Raw genomic sequence first — 18,817 nt, forward strand, 5'->3', positions numbered from 1 at the left:
AAATGAAGTTCACTGTGGTATTGTAGGATGGCCCCCCTCCTGAGAATAAAATATTATTTATTCTTAATATTAAAAAGACGAAGAATAGAATATTTCCCTTGAAGGAAGAGAGACATCTTCTTAAAGGCAGAAAGCAGTCCTAGTCTTCCTGCTATAGGAAAAGAGCCTCAAGCAGAAGCATGAAGAGGCTAATCTTTAGGAATGGAGATTTTGTCAGAAAGACTGGGCCACTCTATTCATAAGCAAAGGGAAACTAGAAACTCCAAATAAGCAACACAATTGGCAAGGAGCCAAATCTGACAAAATTAGCTCAAACAAAACACCTAGGATTTCCTTTCCCCCTTTTGCCTATAGAGCCAGCTATGACCCCATAGGAATCTGGCAACAGCCATTAAAATATTAAATGACATATTCTTGCACAGGAACAGGCATCTCAATCACAAAGCCCCAAATAAGGCATAAAAGTCCACCTACTCTCAACCCCATTTTGTCAGTTACCCCAGAAACATGCTGCTGTCACTGAAATTTCTGTCTACCAAATAAACAGAGACCTTCTTTCCTGCAGCCTGCCTCCATTTTATTTCAGCGTCTTTCTTCCAGCTTGGAATTGGACTTGGTTTTTCTTCCAACGCTATCCTGAGCTATTTCAAGTTCTATAATGAGAAAAATCCTCACACAAGGGAACAAAATAAAAAGGGAATTTGAAAACTAAGAATATTAGAATTTAATAGACTAGCCTTCTGTACAAGAAAAAGTAGAAATTTAAAGAATGTTGCTCTGATGCCTACTGTCTTGACTGGGTTTCTTAGAAGGAGCTGTCAAAAATGAAGCCATCATTTTCCTTGCTAAGATGACTGATACTCTGAGCCCAGGAAGAAAGTTTTAGTCAATAGTTCTTTCTAATAAGAAAAAGACACATTAAATTGACTCTACTGCTAAGGTAATGATCAAGTGGCTGCATTCAATTCAAGAATGATTCAGATATCTCCTGTAGAGCAATCTCAGGTTACAAGCTTCAGGCTAAAGATACAACTTACTAATGATACCTGCTTCCTACTGCTTCTTCCCTAACGTGTTAGTTGCACCATCTTTTTACCGCAGCTCCCTGCTTTTTTACTAAATTTTATTGCACGTGATTTTACAGTGACACTAGATTTTCTATATTACTTTAAAGGCAATGCAAAGAAATCACATGGCATCTATGACAAATGTCTGTTGGTTCTTATACAAATCAAGCATGGAATGGAATAGAATAGAATAGAATAATTCTTTATTGGCCATGCATGATTGGACAAACCAGGAATTAAAGATAAAGAATATCCATATATTTGAGTTTGATATCCTATGAATAGTATTGTTTTCTACCTTTACATTTTGGCAAAGAATAAATTTTTGCTTTAAAATATTTTGGTTCATTGGAATGTGACTATATTTTTGTACAAAATTCATCTTTATTCATTTTGACCTTAGATTACTTACTGCAATTAATATCACCCTCTGAAAGTTCAGTGATGAAATCATAAAATGTATTTATGAATACATGTATGAATGCATTGTAGGTATGTGTATTATGTGACATATACACATCTTATATATCTCAGAATGAATTATATATCTCAGAATGTCATATACATTACACTATATTATTCTGACATATATGTTTACATGTAATATACTACAGAATGTTGATGCATATTGTTTTATGTTTTAAAACGATCTGGAAAGATTTAATTCTAAAATGAAGCCTACAGATTGCATTAAATAAATTGATGTTTGTCCATATGTAGTTTTCTATAATTTAACATCTTCAACATAAACTCTTTTCCCACTTCCTTCTCAATTGGAAAGTGTTTGATATTGCTTCAATTGTGAAATGATTTCCCAAACATGTAAAAGCTATCTTTGTAACATTTTAATTCCAACCATATACAATGCTCTAATCTAAAAATTGTACTGATGATCAATTTTAAGCCAATACTTTATATAGGCTAAGAATAGATGGGCAATTGCAATCTTTCAAGCTTCCAAATGTCATAGCCTTAAAAACAGATGCAAAATATAAAATTTTAGTAATAATGTTGCCTCAAAATTATTTTTTTATTGTTTTTCCTCTTTTCAGGCTAATTTTTGTTTTTTAGATCAATTATTGTAGATGTAGTTGATGAGGGACTTCATGTGTGCAGTAGGCTGGGCTTTATCTGATTGGTTTCATTTTCTTTTGTTCAATGCACTGACAACGCTGTTATTAAATATCTGTACAATTCATGCATATCATATGAACAAATAGAAGGCGGCTATTTCGCAGCGAGAAAACGAAATAGATGGCCAGCAGCTTTTTCTCCTCTGAGGGGAAATAAAAACCATACCTCATCACGTGAGGTAGCTCCGTAGCATTCCGACAAAACCGTCGGCAACGACGGACTACATTTCCCTTCTCTCCTTGTTCTCTCCCCCCTCCCCCCCCCCCACTGCATGCCGGGAACGGGACTGCCCCAGAAGAAAATCGCCGGGGCGGGTTTCGGTTCTACGGTCTCGCAAAATCAGTGAGGAGACTACGAATCCCGGCATGCCTCGCTACTGATACCCATTTCCCCCACTGAAGTGGCAGGTTATTGCCTGTACACGTTACTGTCATGTGAGATGGTGGGAGTTTCCTGGTGAGTCTGAGGGAGTGAAGGGAGGAAAGAGAAAGAATGGCATCGTGCAGCTGCGGGGAACTTTGGTTGAAGTTACATCTGCTTCTGGGCTGCGAGGAGAAGAGGAGTCTAAACTAAAGTGGCCTCCCTTTCTTGCCCCCCCCCTTCCTCCCGCAGCGACCCTGTCCTGTTAACTGGTGCGTACGGAGACGAAAGGGCCCCGCCCACTTCAGCCGCGAGCTTGCTGGCTGCAGGTAACTCTTTGCATTCCGCAGCGTCTTCCCTCCTGGTTGTTGGCCTCTCTTCCCTGGCCCGCCAATCTAGGGGCGTCAATCAAGTTTCCAAGAAAAAGGCCATGGTCGCTTGGCCTATTTCTCCCAAGCAAAATAGTGGCCCCAATTTGGGATTGGTTAGTTCAGCACTGGCCAGTGTTTTGTTCACTTAGCCACTGAGTTTCCAGCACTAGTTATTGAATTAACCCATTGATTGGTTTTGTAGAATTTATTGAACCACAAACTGACCATGAGATCTATATGTGAATAACATACAGCAAGGTCAACATTACCAGCCCTGGCATTTTGTGAAAATTCCTGTGCTGGGTTTTATCGAATAAAACATATACAGGAACTGAGTTCTTTATTTTAACAAGTCTTGCTGTGGTGTATGCATGCACAAGATTGCAATTTTCCTTTATGTTGAAAATAATTGCTTAACTATTGCTAATTGTTTTTTTCCAGAAATGAGAGAATTTGTTTTATGTGGACTGTTAGTCTGATACACAAAATACTAAAGGCAAAGTATGTATTTCTTTTTCTTTTATTTATGAGAATTCAGATTCTCTAAAACTTTTGTTTATAAATCACATTTATAGCTGCCTAGGATTGTTATGAGTTGAGCAATCTATAAATGTGATTTATAAATAAACTTCCTTGAAACATCTCTGTGAATGTTAGAACTTTCAGTTTTGAAATGTCCTTGCATGTACTTAGAACTGAACCTTTGTTATTTTAATTTGATTGTTAATGAAAGAATAAGGAGAAATAGAATGAAAAATATCTGGCAGCATTTCAGAAAGGGAAGTATGCTATCCATTCATGGAAGCTATCAGGGATAATCGGACCAGATAACATGTCCTTTTGTTCAGTTACTAAAACATGGCCAATAGCAATGTACATTTCAAATGAACAATGCAATAAAATGTCAGTGCTGTTTGTGAATAGGCATAGTTAAGCTTTGCAGAATAAACTGTAGGGTGGATAAGCACTCAGTTTGGAATACAGCTATACCTCACTTAGTGATGGTCTCGTTTAGTGACTGTTTGCAGTTACAGTGGTGATGCACTCAATCTTCACATTTATGATCTTTGTAAATGTCTAAAGCAAAAGGAAGCCAAAGCAAGATCTTAAACACAGTTGTGATTCTACTTAGTGACTGCTTCGCCTAACGACTGAGCTGCCAGGTCCAGTTGTGGTAAAAAACGACTTGTATTTGACAAAAGGAACGGGCAAAGCTTTCTGCCTTTTTATTTTTGGTATGAAGGAAATTACAATAAGTGGAAATATATGGTAACCAAGAGTGGAATTGAAAGCTAGAGATGTATGAATACCCAAAGCTTAATTTTAAGGAATTTCTACCTTTTTTAAAGTACTGTTATCTAAATGCTTCAACATATGTGTTATTTTGAGATTTGTTCATTTAATGACTTAAGACAATTTAATTGACGCCTCATTCCTATTATTTTTTAATATTTTAAATCTAACTTTGGTTCTTTTAAGTTTCACTGTTACAAAGGAAGCCTTAGGAATTACTGGGATACTTTTTTAGTTTATATATTCCATGCTCATCTATATCTCCCCCTTTAGTTTTTAACAACAGTTAGAACCAAAATGGCAGCACCTTCTCATTAAATAATAAGAAAAACTTTAAAAATAATTAATATATTATATTTATTGAAAAAAATCTGAGACTAGAGACACGGAAAAGCTTATTTGAAAGTTAGGTTAAAAAGTCAGAATTAGATGAACATATTCAAGATTTAGTTTACTCTCTGGTACTACATAAAGATAAATTCTGTTGTAATAAATGTACATCTTTCTGTAAAATTTTGAAGATATCTGTTCTTCTCCAACCTACCTGCCTGGTACTAGGCCTTCTTGTTACAATGCAAGTTTAAATGTCTCATTATATAGAATCCTCTTCCTAAAAATGTATTTTCAAACCCAATTCTTTGAGCTGTTTCTTTTGTATGAAAGGATCACTTTTAGGTACCTGTAATGTTCCTTTTTATAAATGCTCTTCAAAAAGTCAGTCTTCACCAGCTATCGCAATTAATTGATTGAGTATTCATGAAAGAAGTATTAAGAAAATTTATATGGCTACCCAACACATAGTGATCCTGGGTGGCTTACAAAAACAAAAGCCCAGTACAAAACCAATAAACTTCCACTTTCTTGGTGACAATAATTTAGATATTCTTCTGAAGGCAATATATAAGTAACATGGTCATCACCAAAACAGCCAGAATGACATAATAATTAAGATATGGATGTGTAAGGACTTACTGAAACCAGGCCAATTTTTCTCCGTCTCTCAACTCACCTCTTCTGGAGAAAAGAGTCCTATATATGTCTATGGAGATTCACAATTATGTAGGTCATGGTTGTCCCATTGGTGCTTTTCAAAAGGCTTCTCATCCAAGAAGCTTCTTCAGTTCTGACTGAAATCTGAATAAATAGAACTATTTGTATTCTTTGCAATCATCTGGCTGTTAGTGTTCGCTATCTGAGATCATTGAGATCACTTGGGGGGAGTTAATCTATATTCTCAGGGTCACCTGAATCAGAGTGCAAATGAGTGTGGAACCTTCCTGGAAATGCTGAAAGGACTGTGTTGAGGCCTGGTGGTGGGTGATGTCATATCCTCCCCCTTCTGTTGAGAAAGGATTATTAAATTTTAACATAGATGACTTTTGGGGCTATTTTTTAAGCCAAGTCAAAGGGATCATTTTATTTATTTTATTTGTCAATTGTTTACAAGATAATAGGTATAAGAATAAACATGAATGTCAATGAAATGGATATGAATAAGTGGGGACAGTAGGACGGGGACTGTAGGCACGATGGTTATGCACACCCCTTAAAGACCTCTTAGGAATGGGGTGAGGTCAACAGTAAACAGTCTAAAGTTAAAGTTTTGGGGGTTTGGGGAAGAAACCACAGTGTCAGGTAGTGAATTCCAGACATTGACAACTCTGTTGCTGAAGTCATATTTTTTTGCAATCAAGTTTAGAGTGGTTTACATTGTGTTTGCATCTGTTGTGTGCTCTTGTATTAGTGCGGTTGAAGCTAAAGTAATCATTGAAAGGTAAGATGTTGTAGTGGATAATTTTGTGTACTATGCTTAAGTCCAACCGTAGGCAGCATAGTTCTAGGTCAGTGATGGTGAAACTTTTTTGGCTCACATGCCAAAAGTGGGGGGGGGGCAGGGGGGTTGTGTGCAGGTGTGCCACAAAGCCCAAAATTTCAAGCCTGGTGGTATAGGGTATTTGTTGCGAGCAGAGGAATGTAGTATTCTTCTTGTGAAATACTTCTGGACTCGCTCAATTGTATTAATGTCCAATATACAGTGCTGATTCCAGACAGATGAGCTGTATTCGAGAATTGGTCTGGTAAAGGTTTTGTATGCCCTAGTTAGCAATACGATATTACCGGAGGAGAAACTTCGTAAGATTAGGTTAACAACTCTTAATGCCGTTTTGTTGGCTATTTCTTCTCTGAAAGCTAACAATATATCTAAAATTTAAGACAAGAATTGATGCTAAATGGAAATTAATGTAACTTACTCAAAGGGGAAAATGCCAGCAACTTTTGTAAGTCTCTGCTTAAAACCTTTGGATAAAATGCCATTATCCAATATTGCTAAACTAGACTGAAATAGCTCTTTTTTGATACTTTTGTAACAAAACTTTTTAGTGGGATTAGCTTTTAAGTGGATGTTTTTGTTGAATATATATTTTACTTCCACATATTCTGGTTATATACTTTAAAAATTTTAAATTTGGGGGGTTTTATTATTATTTTTTATATTTCAATTATATTTTATATTGCTGTTACATTTGAATGAAATCTAGATTTTTTTCCAAATACTTTATCTTTAAGGTGGGCAGTCTCTTAGATTTGCTGAAAACAGGTTAATAGAAATATATTGGTGGTTTTTTAAAAAAAAATCTTTGAGGGGCATTATCACATTGTTTTTCCTTCAGTGTCATTTTTCAATATGATATATAGTGAAAATATGGGATGAAAATATACTGAATTTGAAAATGAGATGATAAATAAAACTTCAACAGTATTCCATAAGTCCAAATTGTGCTCTTCCTTTTCAAAATAGCCATCTTTAAGTAGAAATTTTAGGAAAAGGAGTTTTTTGGAAAGTTGCTCAGGTTCCATTACATCTACACTTTAGAAGAATGGCATGGAAGCAAAGAACAGATAAATCCGTTTCTATGTATGCACTTCAGCCCTTTCCAATTCTTCTCCGGAATGTTGGAAGGCCTGCCAAAGCAGATGGTAGAAGGGTGAGTAGCAGGAAGAGTAGAAGATTAAGAGGCAATCCTGTTGTTCTATGGAAGATAATTCAAATAGGATTGGATGTAGCCCAATATTTTGTCAGAATTGCAAAACTCCAACAAATGCCATGTATATATGTATGTATGTATGTACTTAGTGGATGCTTAACAATGTTGTGATTATTTTTATTTAGCTATCATGGAAGAACTAGCTGAGGATGACATTGATATCCTGAACCATGAAAAAGCAGACACTCATCACAAAGATGGACAATTTCCTATTCCAGTGTTTTCAGGAGAAGAATCAGTTGCTTCACATTTTGCCCTTGTCACTGCTTATGAAGATATTAAAAAGCGTTTGAAAGAGACAGAAAGAGAAAATTCTTTCTTAAAGAAAAGAGTAAGATTGTTAGAAGAAAAGGCAAGTATTTTTCTTTCAAGGTTATATCGTTCAACATTACTATTAAGTATGATTTTTAGAAACTAGATTTTATCTTAAGTAATGTGTAAATAATTAAGCACATGTGAAACAGATACTTTCACTACTTGGAAGTCACTACCTGATACTTTTGGCTGGGACTAAGATAATTCACTTGGTTTAACATTAAACACATAATTGAAAGTATTTGAATAATGGTTAAGTCACATCTTGTTGTAATCTTTTAGCTTCTTGAATCCCATTTGGAAGAAGCAACAAGTTCTGTGGGTCGTGAGCAAGTTAACAAAGCTTATCAAGCATATCGGGAATCTTGTATTGAACGAGATAATCTGAAAAGTCAACTGGATAAGACGGTATGCTTTTGGAGTAGCATAAAAGAAAACAAGAATGTTGCATGAAATCTCATGTAGAAAAATATTTTAACATTAAGTTTGGATCAGTGAAGACATTGAATATGATCTAGCAAAAGATAAGCATTAACTTCATATTCATTTGTATGTATGGATTTAAAATGAGTGTGTATCCTTTTATAAACATCAAAACAACTTGATTAAGGAATACTTACTTGTGGCTTAAATCATTCCTAGATTTTTAAAAATACTGAATTTCTGCATCCATCTTCATTGATATTTTCTCTTTTTTTCAGTGACCCCATTTTCTCCTAATTGTTCTGATATTAAATGTATGAATTTGCTGTTTGAATGAATGAAAGTAATATTCATATTAAAACATAGGTTGTCTAAGTGCCAGTGATTCAGTACAAATGACTACAGCTAGTCCTTGATTTACAACAATTCGATTAATGACCATTTGAAGTTACCATTTGAAATTACTTATTACCATTGCAGCATCTTCATGGTCACTTGATCAAAATTTAGACAAATTTAGATTTAGGCTTGTTATCTGGCTCATATCTATTGCTGTGTCCTGTGGTCATGTGATCATCTTTTGCAATTTTCTGACAAGCAAAGTCAATGGGGAAGCCAGATTCACTTAACAACCATGTTACTAACAACTGCAGTGATTCACTTAACAACTATAGCAAGAAAGCTCATAAAATGGGGCAAAACTCACTTAAAATGTCTCATTTAGTAATAGAAATTTTGGGCTCAATTGTGGTAAGTCAAGGACTACCTTATATATCTTTTTTTTAAATTAAGTGGAGTGCAAAAACTTGATGAAAAATAGATAGAAAGAAAAGCTGATGATCAATTTGGAAAGCATGCCAGCTAGCTGAGTTCAATGTGATGTATTATTTAATTAATTGATTATTAGTAATTAACAAGATTTTTCTTCCCTCTAAAAGCAAATTTTTTTCAGGATGCATAAAGGGTAACTCACATGCTATTTTCTTTTTCAACTGATAGTGCTTTTGAAACAGTAACAGAAGTATAGTAATTTGGCCAGATCTTTATGAAGAACCAACTGATCTTTAGACTGAGACTTCAACTGGAATAATAATAAAGCCCTGATAATTTATATATTTCTCAAATTAGATGAAAGAGAACATGGAATATGTGAAAATCTTGAATGAGCAGTTGCAGTCTAAAGAAGTAGAACTTTTACAACTAAGAACAGAAGTGGAAACTCAACAAGGTGCACTTTGTCTATCTGAGTGTATAACAGTATCCATATATGCCAAGTGCTATGACCTGCAATCCTTTTTTAAAGTTAATTTTTATGTAGCTGAGGAATGGTTATTACTGGTGTGATATAATGTTCCGTAGTGATTAAGGTATTGGAAAGTATTGATTAGGACTGGGAGACCCAACTTCATATGTCAACAATGGGAAGCTCACTGGGTGATATGATATAAATTCAACAAATAATGATAACAAAGTATGCATCTTAGAGCAATTTCATAACATGAGAATTTAGTGCAAAACATTTCTTTTGTCATAAAAACTTAGAAACATGTCTTACATTGGTACAAGAGCAACAGCCAAGCTGGTATAGGCTCATCTCACTGGAGAGAGAATTTTAAGCCAATTCTAAGTAGGCCCATCTATAAGTAAAGAATCGGGCTCATTCTTACTGTACCTATGTAAAGATAAGGAAACTTTAGATACTACATCTCTAAACCACTGTGTTTTAGTCATCAAAACAAGGACTTAGTTGAGCCTTGAACTAAACTGGGTTAATTTTACAGTTGGTAACATACAAGTAATATGTTAAATTATGAATTGTCCCAGTTCTGCAACCTGTGATTGTATTTCGATCTAATTGCAGTTGCTGAACCATCTTTAAAGGCAGATTCAAAATTAGGAGTAATATAATTCAGTAATGATTTCACTGTGTCTCACTAAACCCCACTTCTTTCTCATTAGATGGATTGAGGCTAGTTGCACCAATCCATGCTTCAGAGATAGCTTAATTTTTTTAATAACAGCTTTGACTTGGTTATCCTAATATTGCAGACTTCTTATTGAGGTTTGTGTGGGGGAGTAAATCTTCTCAAGTACAGAATGACTGTTAATTTGGTCAAGAGAACCATTTATCACCCTAGCATTTTTGGGGGGATTGAGATTCTATTTATTGACCACAAAAAATCCATTATTGCATCCCTGCATCACTTAATGCTACCATAGCTTTACATTTATTATGAAAATATACAATTAGGTGATACCCACATATAGCTGATAAAACTCTGAAATATTCCAGCTCAATGCATTCTATTCCAGTCTTGTGGTAGACAACTCTAATGTCTAAACAGGCTGTTTTGATCTTGAAACATTTTGCACTTCTCTACTTTATGATGCTTCACCCCAGAATTTTGATAGCTTCATTCAGAAATATCATGTTGACATCTGAAACTCAGAAGAGGGCAAATTAAAGTGATTTCAGACAACGAAGTCAATGTTTACCCACCAGCTTTTCTGAACTTGGCGGTCAAAATAATTTAATTACCTAAGCACAATGTCTCCAGTACCCAATCTAGTGATCCTGCACTGAAGAGTAGTATTACCCAAAACCATTAACAGTTCTGGAAATCATGCTTTATTTTATTGATTAGAACAGAGCCAGTGCCAGACCTAAATATTAAGAGTGCTTAAAATATATATAATTCTTGTTTATATTATAGTATTTGAAGTTTTAAAAGAAACTACAAATTGAAACACTGCTCTAGAAACAAATCTGATGAAAGATTTGTGAAGAAAAAACCTTTTCAGTAGTAATTATATATTTGTCTTAAGATGGGGTAACTCTCCTCTCAAGAAACAATATTTTTAAAGACAGCTGAAAAATCTTTACTGCTGATATAATAATAAGCAAGCATAATAATAAGCATGCATAAGAATGCAAATAATACCCAACTTTATATTTCGGCTCCTGGCTGAGTAAGTTAAGTTGTCGAATGCCTGGGGAACTTGGTCATCTCCTGGTATCTATAGAGGTATCTTCTCCCAGCAGTACTTCAAATTCAAATAATATTATTTCAATCATTAATCAGAAAAGAGAAAAAAAGAAAAGAATATCATTTTCAAATTCCCACAACATCCCAAAATAAATAAGGAGGAGTGCTACGTTAAAAATATGCTGAGAAGTTTCATTCTTATCCCAGCAATATTTTCCTGTTTGATCTAATATGGCAGGCTGTTTATGTGTTTCATCAGTTGAAGATGGCAGTCTTCATGGACCATGGAACCACAGCTTCTTAGTCATTACTTTCTTTCCATGGAATAATATCTCCCTGACATTCAAATTAGGCTGTTTCATCAAGCCATGCAGGAGGTTTGCTATAATTACAGGTAGTCCTTGTGTTACGAATGTAATCAAACCTGCCCATTCTGATCGTAACCTGAGGATTCGTGGAAGTAAGTCTTGTACCTTGAATGAGATCACACCCTGCTTTCACTCACCCATTTGATAATCAAATATGTGGCTCTTTAAGTCCATATGAGGTATTTTGGGGTGGGAAAGGCCATGTGAAGACTCAGCTGGGGGATGGGGAAATAGGTGGAGCCAAAGTTGCAGAGCCTCTATGGTCATTCGTAATAGTGAACAACTGCCATGGTGCTGCAATATTTTGGGGCTTGTTTGTAAATGCTAGGGGTGCTTATCACATAACTTCAAGCGTTTGCTAAGGGAATACTCATAACCCAGGGATTACCTGTATTACTGCTAAATGTGAACTGATTTTCTATTTCAATTTTATGCTATTACAATATATTGCTTTGATTCACTGGTTTAATCCCAATTATATATTGGGAAGTTGTGTACCACACAGAATCGGTTAGCTTATTAGAACAGTCTGTAAGCCCTGTAAAAATAAATTAAATAAATTATCATGATTATCCAATTGGTATGTTAGTCTCAAGCTTGAACAACTGAAACTCTTTAATTAATATTGGATGACTTTTGTAATTCTACAGATTTGCTATGTTGGTCTTTTCTTCTTCAAGTCCCAATTAAAAATTTACTGATTGAAATTGTTATTGAGGATTAATGATTTTTATATTGTAAAATGTATGCATTTTGTTATAAAGTAATATATTCAGTCTTTTTAATTTTTTAAAAAAACTGGTAATGCATTTAAGATTTTGTGTCTTTTTATAGATTAATATTAGAGAACATATACAATTACAGTACCTTTCTATGTGAACTCTTCCTTAGCTTATGATTTATTAACATACTAACTTGATGATTGGTAAAAAATACTTTATACATAAAAAGTAAGAGTGGATTCATATTTATCACCATATTCACAGAAAGATATATGAGAAATGAATTTTAGCTCCATTTTTGTTATCTAATTTGACTATTCTGAGAAAATAAAGGTCTTGTTTCCTTTCAGTGATGAAGAGTTTCAATTCTAACCCATCTAACTGGGAAATAGACAAACTGAACACTGAGCTGAAGACGCACAATTTGGAACTGGATTTGGAGAAACTGAGGGAAGAATGCAACCATCTTAAGAAGGAATTGCAAAAATCTGTAAGGAAAGTATTTCTACATTATGATTTCTGCTATAAGAAGGGTACATAAAGGGGTAAAATTAAATCTGATATGTACAATTTCTGCCTTCAATTTTAATGGAATCAACCTGTTTTGGTAAACTATATGAATGCTTATCGAGACTTCTAATTTTTTGTTTTCAAAAGTTCAGTGACTTTTGGTATCATTTCTAAATAGTCTCAAAAACAGGCTTTGTCTCACCTTTAGTTCATTTTAGTCCCAATAAGATAATTACAATTATTGTTATTTTGGTAGATTTAAAAATGTACCTTAGTTTACCCTTACCTGGTGAATTTAGACTGTATATTTTGAGAATTCCACTAGATGGTGATAAAAGCAAAATGCCAAAAGTAGCCTAATAATTGTAGCTTGATAATTCTCTTAGAAAGAAAATATTTTCCAATCTACTGTCTTAAATTTGCTGAACTATGTAATTAATGATGCTTATTTATAAATCTATTGATTACAGTAGGATTATTCATTTCAAACTTTATTTCAATTATTTCTCAGAAGATAGTAATCTGAGTTTTGTTTTTAATGTGGAGTTTTTATATATTTGTCATGTTCATCCTTTTCAGTAAACTCTTAGCTCTAAAATTATATGTGGCTTAAGAACTGTAGTATGACCGATATAGAATCACATTGATTATATCAAACTAACATTTAAATCTTAACCTGTATCTTAAGCAATCTTGTACAATGATATTTATTTAAGTTGCTAATGGAAGGAGCAAATTACAGTATTTTTCAGAGTATAAGACACACCTTTTTCCTCAAAAAAGAGGCTGAAAATCTGGGTGCATCTTATACATTGAATATAACATTTTTGCCTCCCGAAACCCTGCCCCCTTCACCAAAATGGCAGTGCAGAGTCTGTAGAAGGCTTTCAGAGAGCTCCTGGGGGTTGGGAGGGCAGAAATGAGTGAAAAACGGGCCATATTTGCTCAATTTTACCCACCCTCCCCCCCCCAGGAGCATTCTGCAAGCCGCCTAAAGGCTATTCATGCCTTTTTTTGGGGGGGGAAGGGCCAGTTTCCATGAAAAACGGGCCCTTTTGGGGAGGTTTGCAGAGTTCAAAACCTTGGTGCGTCTTATACTCCGGTGCATCTTATACTCTGAAAAATATGGTAGTAATAATTTTTCTAAATACTTTGATACTTAAAGCCAAGGTTCAACATACATTATTTTAAAATTGATTTAAGTAAGCCAGAAGATTCCAATTATTGGAAATATTAGAAATGAAATAATTTTAATACATTGTTTTGTGATTTAGGGGTGGTTGTTTTTTTGATTAACATAATGTGTGATCCTATCCAATGTGACTTAGCAGTATGAACTACAAAATTTGTTCAAGAATGTATTGTTAAAAAATCCTAAGTTCACATGAAATGTGAATTCAGCCATTGTCTATCAGCCACTCTGAACTGGCATGTTTTAATATGGCCAAAAGAAAATAGTCTTAGGGAGCTGTACTTGGAAACATTTAAATTAGAATTAGAGATATTGTGCAAATATTGTGCAATAAGTTTTAAAAAATGGAATGGAAATATTTCTTAAAATATTGTTTCTGCAGGAAGAACTATTTTATAAAAATGCATACTGAATAATATGGTCAGGAAAACATACTTGCATAGATCTGAAATACAAAAGCATATTTAAAATTGTATGCTTTCAGATAATTCATTAATACTTACATAGGATGAGAAAACATTACTCAGTTGTCATTTCTCAAAATATTTACCAATATTCCAGTAAAAACAATTATTTAAAACATATTAAGTATTTTTCTGTCTAACTTGTAAAATATTCAGAGTGCACTTGAGCACACAATGTTCAAATGTTTGTTTCTAGAGGTTACTTTCAAATTACTGTGTATAACACTGCAATTTTAATTGTGGTTTCCTGTTCTTGCTTCCTTATCCAAACAATATTTGTACCTTTCTTAGTCATTAGATGCTTCTACAATATATAATATATAATGAATTTGGCACTGTGAGGTTAATATATCAAATGGAAGAATTAAATATGATAAATTAATACATTAAATCCCAATTCATAGTCATTCAGAATATCCAAAACCCAGAAGTCTGCTCCAATTATGAGGGACAGGTTCACACACTTACTCTTTAAAAAAAAATTCTATTGCATTTACATTTGTTCATGGTATTTATAATACATTTTTATGGGATTAAGAAAAGGAAGCTAAATGCAACTGCAAATTTTTTAAAAATCAAAATATTTTGATATGTCTTGAATAGGTTTATTTTTTTCTTTGTACAAGTGAGGCACATCTGTAAAAAGCCAATAGGATCTCTTTGTTTTGACTTCCTTTCAGGTTGAAACCCAAGAAAATTTAATAAATGGAGAGCTTATCCAACAGCAAAATATCCATAGGTATGTTTTTATTTATTTTTAATGCATTTCAGCTAAGTCCTTTTGAGTAGCTTATTGAAGTCAAAGAAAATTAATTGTTTTGGAAAAGAATTATGTCACTCAATTAATGCATCTCACATTTACTTAGCACATGGCTGTCTTTGCTAAACATACATACCGTAATTGATAATTGGTCAAAAATGCAGAGCAGGCTATATAAGATACTGTACTGTACTCTGAAACTCTGTACTCAATCATGTATTGGTTTTCAGGTGTTGATTTTGATTTCTGTACGGGTTCAGAGAAACTTTAAATGTTGTCCTATCATCATCCACCTATTCAAATAGGTCAAATAAGATTATTAATCTTATAATAAGTAACCTTTTCTTCCCTCAGACATTTTGTTAAATTATTATGAGGGATAGAATAGATCTTTCTTCTGAAGGTATGTTTTACTCCATTTTTAAAATTAGCTTTTCCCAGCCTTTGCTTTCTAATATGTTGGGCATAGTTCCTTGGCTATGGTGGTTGGGAATTTTGATAATTGCAGTCCAATGCCCCATGTAAACAGCTTGAGAAATAATGTGCAAAATGTCTTGCTAGCAAAGTAAAATAATTTCTAATGTCTTAACTGTTAGGCTTACTTGGCTCTTTATTCACTGGTGCCACAGGTGCTATTTTGGATATTGGAATAGATTGATGTAGATTTACCTATAGAACTTGATTGTGACACTTCTTGATTTTAGTTGTTATTTCTAAATATGACAAAACCTGCATCTAACACAGTGCTTTTATTCCTGTAAATGAAAAACTGAAGTAGAAGTATTTTTGAATAGATAAGGAAGATGGATATGTAAGTAGGTGTATCATAGGATAAAAATATAGAATTTTAAGCTGAAGAAAAGTATATTTTGGAAAGTTGTTATCAACTAACTTATCTTCTTCATATAAGTGCTGATAGATTGAGGCCCATTAGAGGTTTTTTGTTTTGTTTTTATCTTTCTCTGTGATTTACTTGCAATAAAAATAATAGCCAGCTTTTAGAAAATCCCATAAAATTTAGCTCACAATACAGGTAGCAAATAGTAATTGAGACATATTGAAATAATATATTTACAGTATTAAAAATGCTTATAATTTACGTTTTAGTTAGAAAGTGGTTCCCAAGTGAGTAAAAAGAAATCATCACTACTTTTGGCATTACAGCTGAGACATACATCACTTAAATAACACTCAACTTTTATATAGATGTTATTATAGCTGGTAATTATGCCATCTTCTTAACATTACTTCAGGTGGTTGTTGCAGACCTGTTAGAAACATGGCAAACAATGCATTGTGAAGCAGTGTCACCATGCAAATGTCACAACTTATGTATTTGTATGATGACATCACTATTCATCACATCACTTTGATATAAGAGTTTGCTGTTGACACTGATAATCATGTTAGCTGGAGACAGAGGACAAATTATCCTATTGTCTAATGAATGGCTTTTGGGGAAAGGCTGATCTGAAGAATCTAACTTCTTGATAGAAGTGACAGGATTGTTCTTTCCTTTTCTTTTTCTGACCTGACAGAATCCTTAAGATGCTACTCCATATGAAAAATATGAACAGTTGCTCTCATAGATACTTCCTTTGCTGAATGACTAAAGCTACTTACATAAGATTTTAATGTGGAAATTAGAATGGGACCTGGAATAATTTTATTCCTTACTTTTATTTCTGATGGTATATATTTTTAAAATACTTTTACTGTGAGCTGGCCAAAATCAGGGAATTGGTCAGCATACAAATTTAGTAATAAAAATATTAAAAGCAGACCCATTACAATTACTAAAATGCTGTAGGAAACTACTTCTTGACAATACTTACTTCTTGGCATTAGCAGCTGCTTGTGTATTGCAAGACTATGAATGAATCCACAACAGAAATTGGCATGATGACAAAGTAAAGTAAACCTATTTAGTGCTAGTGTATTTTTCTAAATAAGGGAGATTATGGGGGTAGTTAAGTCCACAATGTTGCATGTTGAGACCAAATAGAGATGGAATTCAGTTACAAGTCCTTTCTTCAAAACATTGTTTATATAGTTGTTTATATAGAAGTTACGAAAATGCTAGAGATCTAAAAAAGACATCAAAAATGTAACACTTGAATTAATATTTTCAGTTCTCACAAATGCATTTTTCTTGTTTTCCACTTGATGGAGTAATAGGACTTGATTACAAGAAGTTATTTTATTTTGGCCTTGCATCAAAGAAAAAGTACACAGATGTGTAAAAGTATATTTGGTTTCCATTCTATTGCTATTTCACTTAATTTGTCCCTTAATCTTGGCTATTTAATTAGTTGGCCAATGTTTTGCTTTTTCCTCTCCCCACCACAAAGGTATGTTGGTATGTAGTGCTATAAATCCGTCATCATTAGAGTTTTATTTTTAAAACCTTTTTCTTGTATTAATCTTTTATGCAAACAAGGATGTACAGATTTTGCATTGTAAAACCAGCTGTAATTCATATCACCTGTGAAAACAAGTCTACAGTTTTTTTCACAACTAAAAGAACTTGTTTGATATGTTTGTTTCAACAAGTACCCTTTGATTTAATGTGGATGTTGCTATTAAACTAATATTCTTGTAAAATCTTTGTCACTTCTCACTGATAGGAAAGTATGTGATCAAATGTGAATGTTTAATCTTAACAATTTTTACATGCTTGTGGGAGATGTGTATTGGAGCAACATGGAATCTGGGAAGAGAGAGTGAGGCTGACTATGCGTACCTCTCCCTCACTTGAATCCAATTCACGTGCAAGTCTTGACATCCCCCAATTTCCATGAACCTTCAAAGTCCTGTGGTGATGGGCAAGCGATAAAGCAGCAATTGTGGATATACTAGTAGCTGTAGCCGCAGACTTGCACACAGGTGACTCAGGTCTAATGATCATCTTCTTGCTGACCACAGCAATAGCTGGATTCAGTGTCTATCTGAGTGACTCGTCTAGCCAACAAAGGTTAGCATACAGAAAAAGGAGGGGGTTATACTTTCTTCTGGTGTGGATGCAGCAACAACGAATGCCATGAATCTGAAGTTGGCTTTGCAGTTAAGAATCATCTTGTCTGCAAACTTGTCAATCTACCCGAGGGCATAAATGACCATCTCATAACACTGCATCTCCCACTACCAAGAGGAAAACAAGTTACACTGATCAGTGCCTATGCACCCACAGTGACAAATCCGGATGAAGTAAAGGATAAATTTTATGAAGATTTTGATGCCCTAATTTCATCCGTGAAGTGCACTGACAGGCTGACTCTACTTGGCGATTTCCATGCGAGAGTAGGATCCGATCACTCTGCCTGGGATGGTGTCATTGGAAAAAATGGAATTGGCAAATGTAACAGCAATGGCCTATTACTGAATACATGTGCAGCTCATGATTGATTATCACCAAAACGATCTTTCTCCTACCCACTCACAAAAAGCGTCCTGGATGCACCCCCGCTTCAAGCATTGGCATCTTATTGATTATCTCATTGAGTGGAGAAAAGACAGACAGGATGTAAGGGTCACCAAGGCCATGCTGAGCTCTGATTGTTGGACTGACATAGACTCATCATCTCCAAATTAAGCTTTCACATCAAGCCAAAGAGACCTCCGCAGGGAAACAAGGCTGTGATAAAACGGATGAACGCCAGTAAACTGAGGAACCCCAACACAACAGCTTCACTAGCAGATCTTGACAACCAATTCTCAGAGCTGCAATTAGAGGGAAATGCTGGGAATTGGGAATGCTTTCATGATATTGTGCACTCTTCTGCACTAAATGTTCTTGGACCCTCA

General features: G+C 34.4%; 2 protein-coding genes across 2 annotated transcripts in view; one reads left to right on the plus strand and one right to left on the minus strand.

The window, feature by feature from the left end:
- Positions 1 to 2,453, minus strand: part of ZCWPW2 (zinc finger CW-type and PWWP domain containing 2) — a 41,602-nt gene extending 39,149 nt beyond the window's left edge. The window contains exon 1 of the mRNA XM_081933471.1: positions 2,367 to 2,453. The gene's annotated coding sequence lies outside the window, so the exon portion shown is untranslated. The remainder of the gene's footprint in view (positions 1 to 2,366) is intronic.
- Positions 2,454 to 2,630: 177 nt separating this feature from the next.
- The window catches only part of AZI2 (5-azacytidine induced 2), a 28,670-nt gene continuing 12,483 nt past the window's right edge, over positions 2,631 to 18,817 (plus strand). Inside the window, exons 1-6 of the mRNA XM_081933470.1 lie at positions 2,631 to 2,890; positions 7,398 to 7,624; positions 7,870 to 7,995; positions 9,139 to 9,238; positions 12,438 to 12,577; positions 14,934 to 14,992. Of these exons, the coding sequence (XP_081789596.1) occupies positions 7,403 to 7,624; positions 7,870 to 7,995; positions 9,139 to 9,238; positions 12,438 to 12,577; positions 14,934 to 14,992 (647 nt within the window). The 5' untranslated portion in view covers positions 2,631 to 2,890; positions 7,398 to 7,402. The remainder of the gene's footprint in view (positions 2,891 to 7,397; positions 7,625 to 7,869; positions 7,996 to 9,138; positions 9,239 to 12,437; positions 12,578 to 14,933; positions 14,993 to 18,817) is intronic.

This window comes from Natrix helvetica, assembly GCF_964273705.1.
Source record: "Natrix helvetica genome assembly, chromosome: Z".
Taxonomy (NCBI): Eukaryota; Metazoa; Chordata; class Lepidosauria; order Squamata; family Natricidae; genus Natrix; species Natrix helvetica.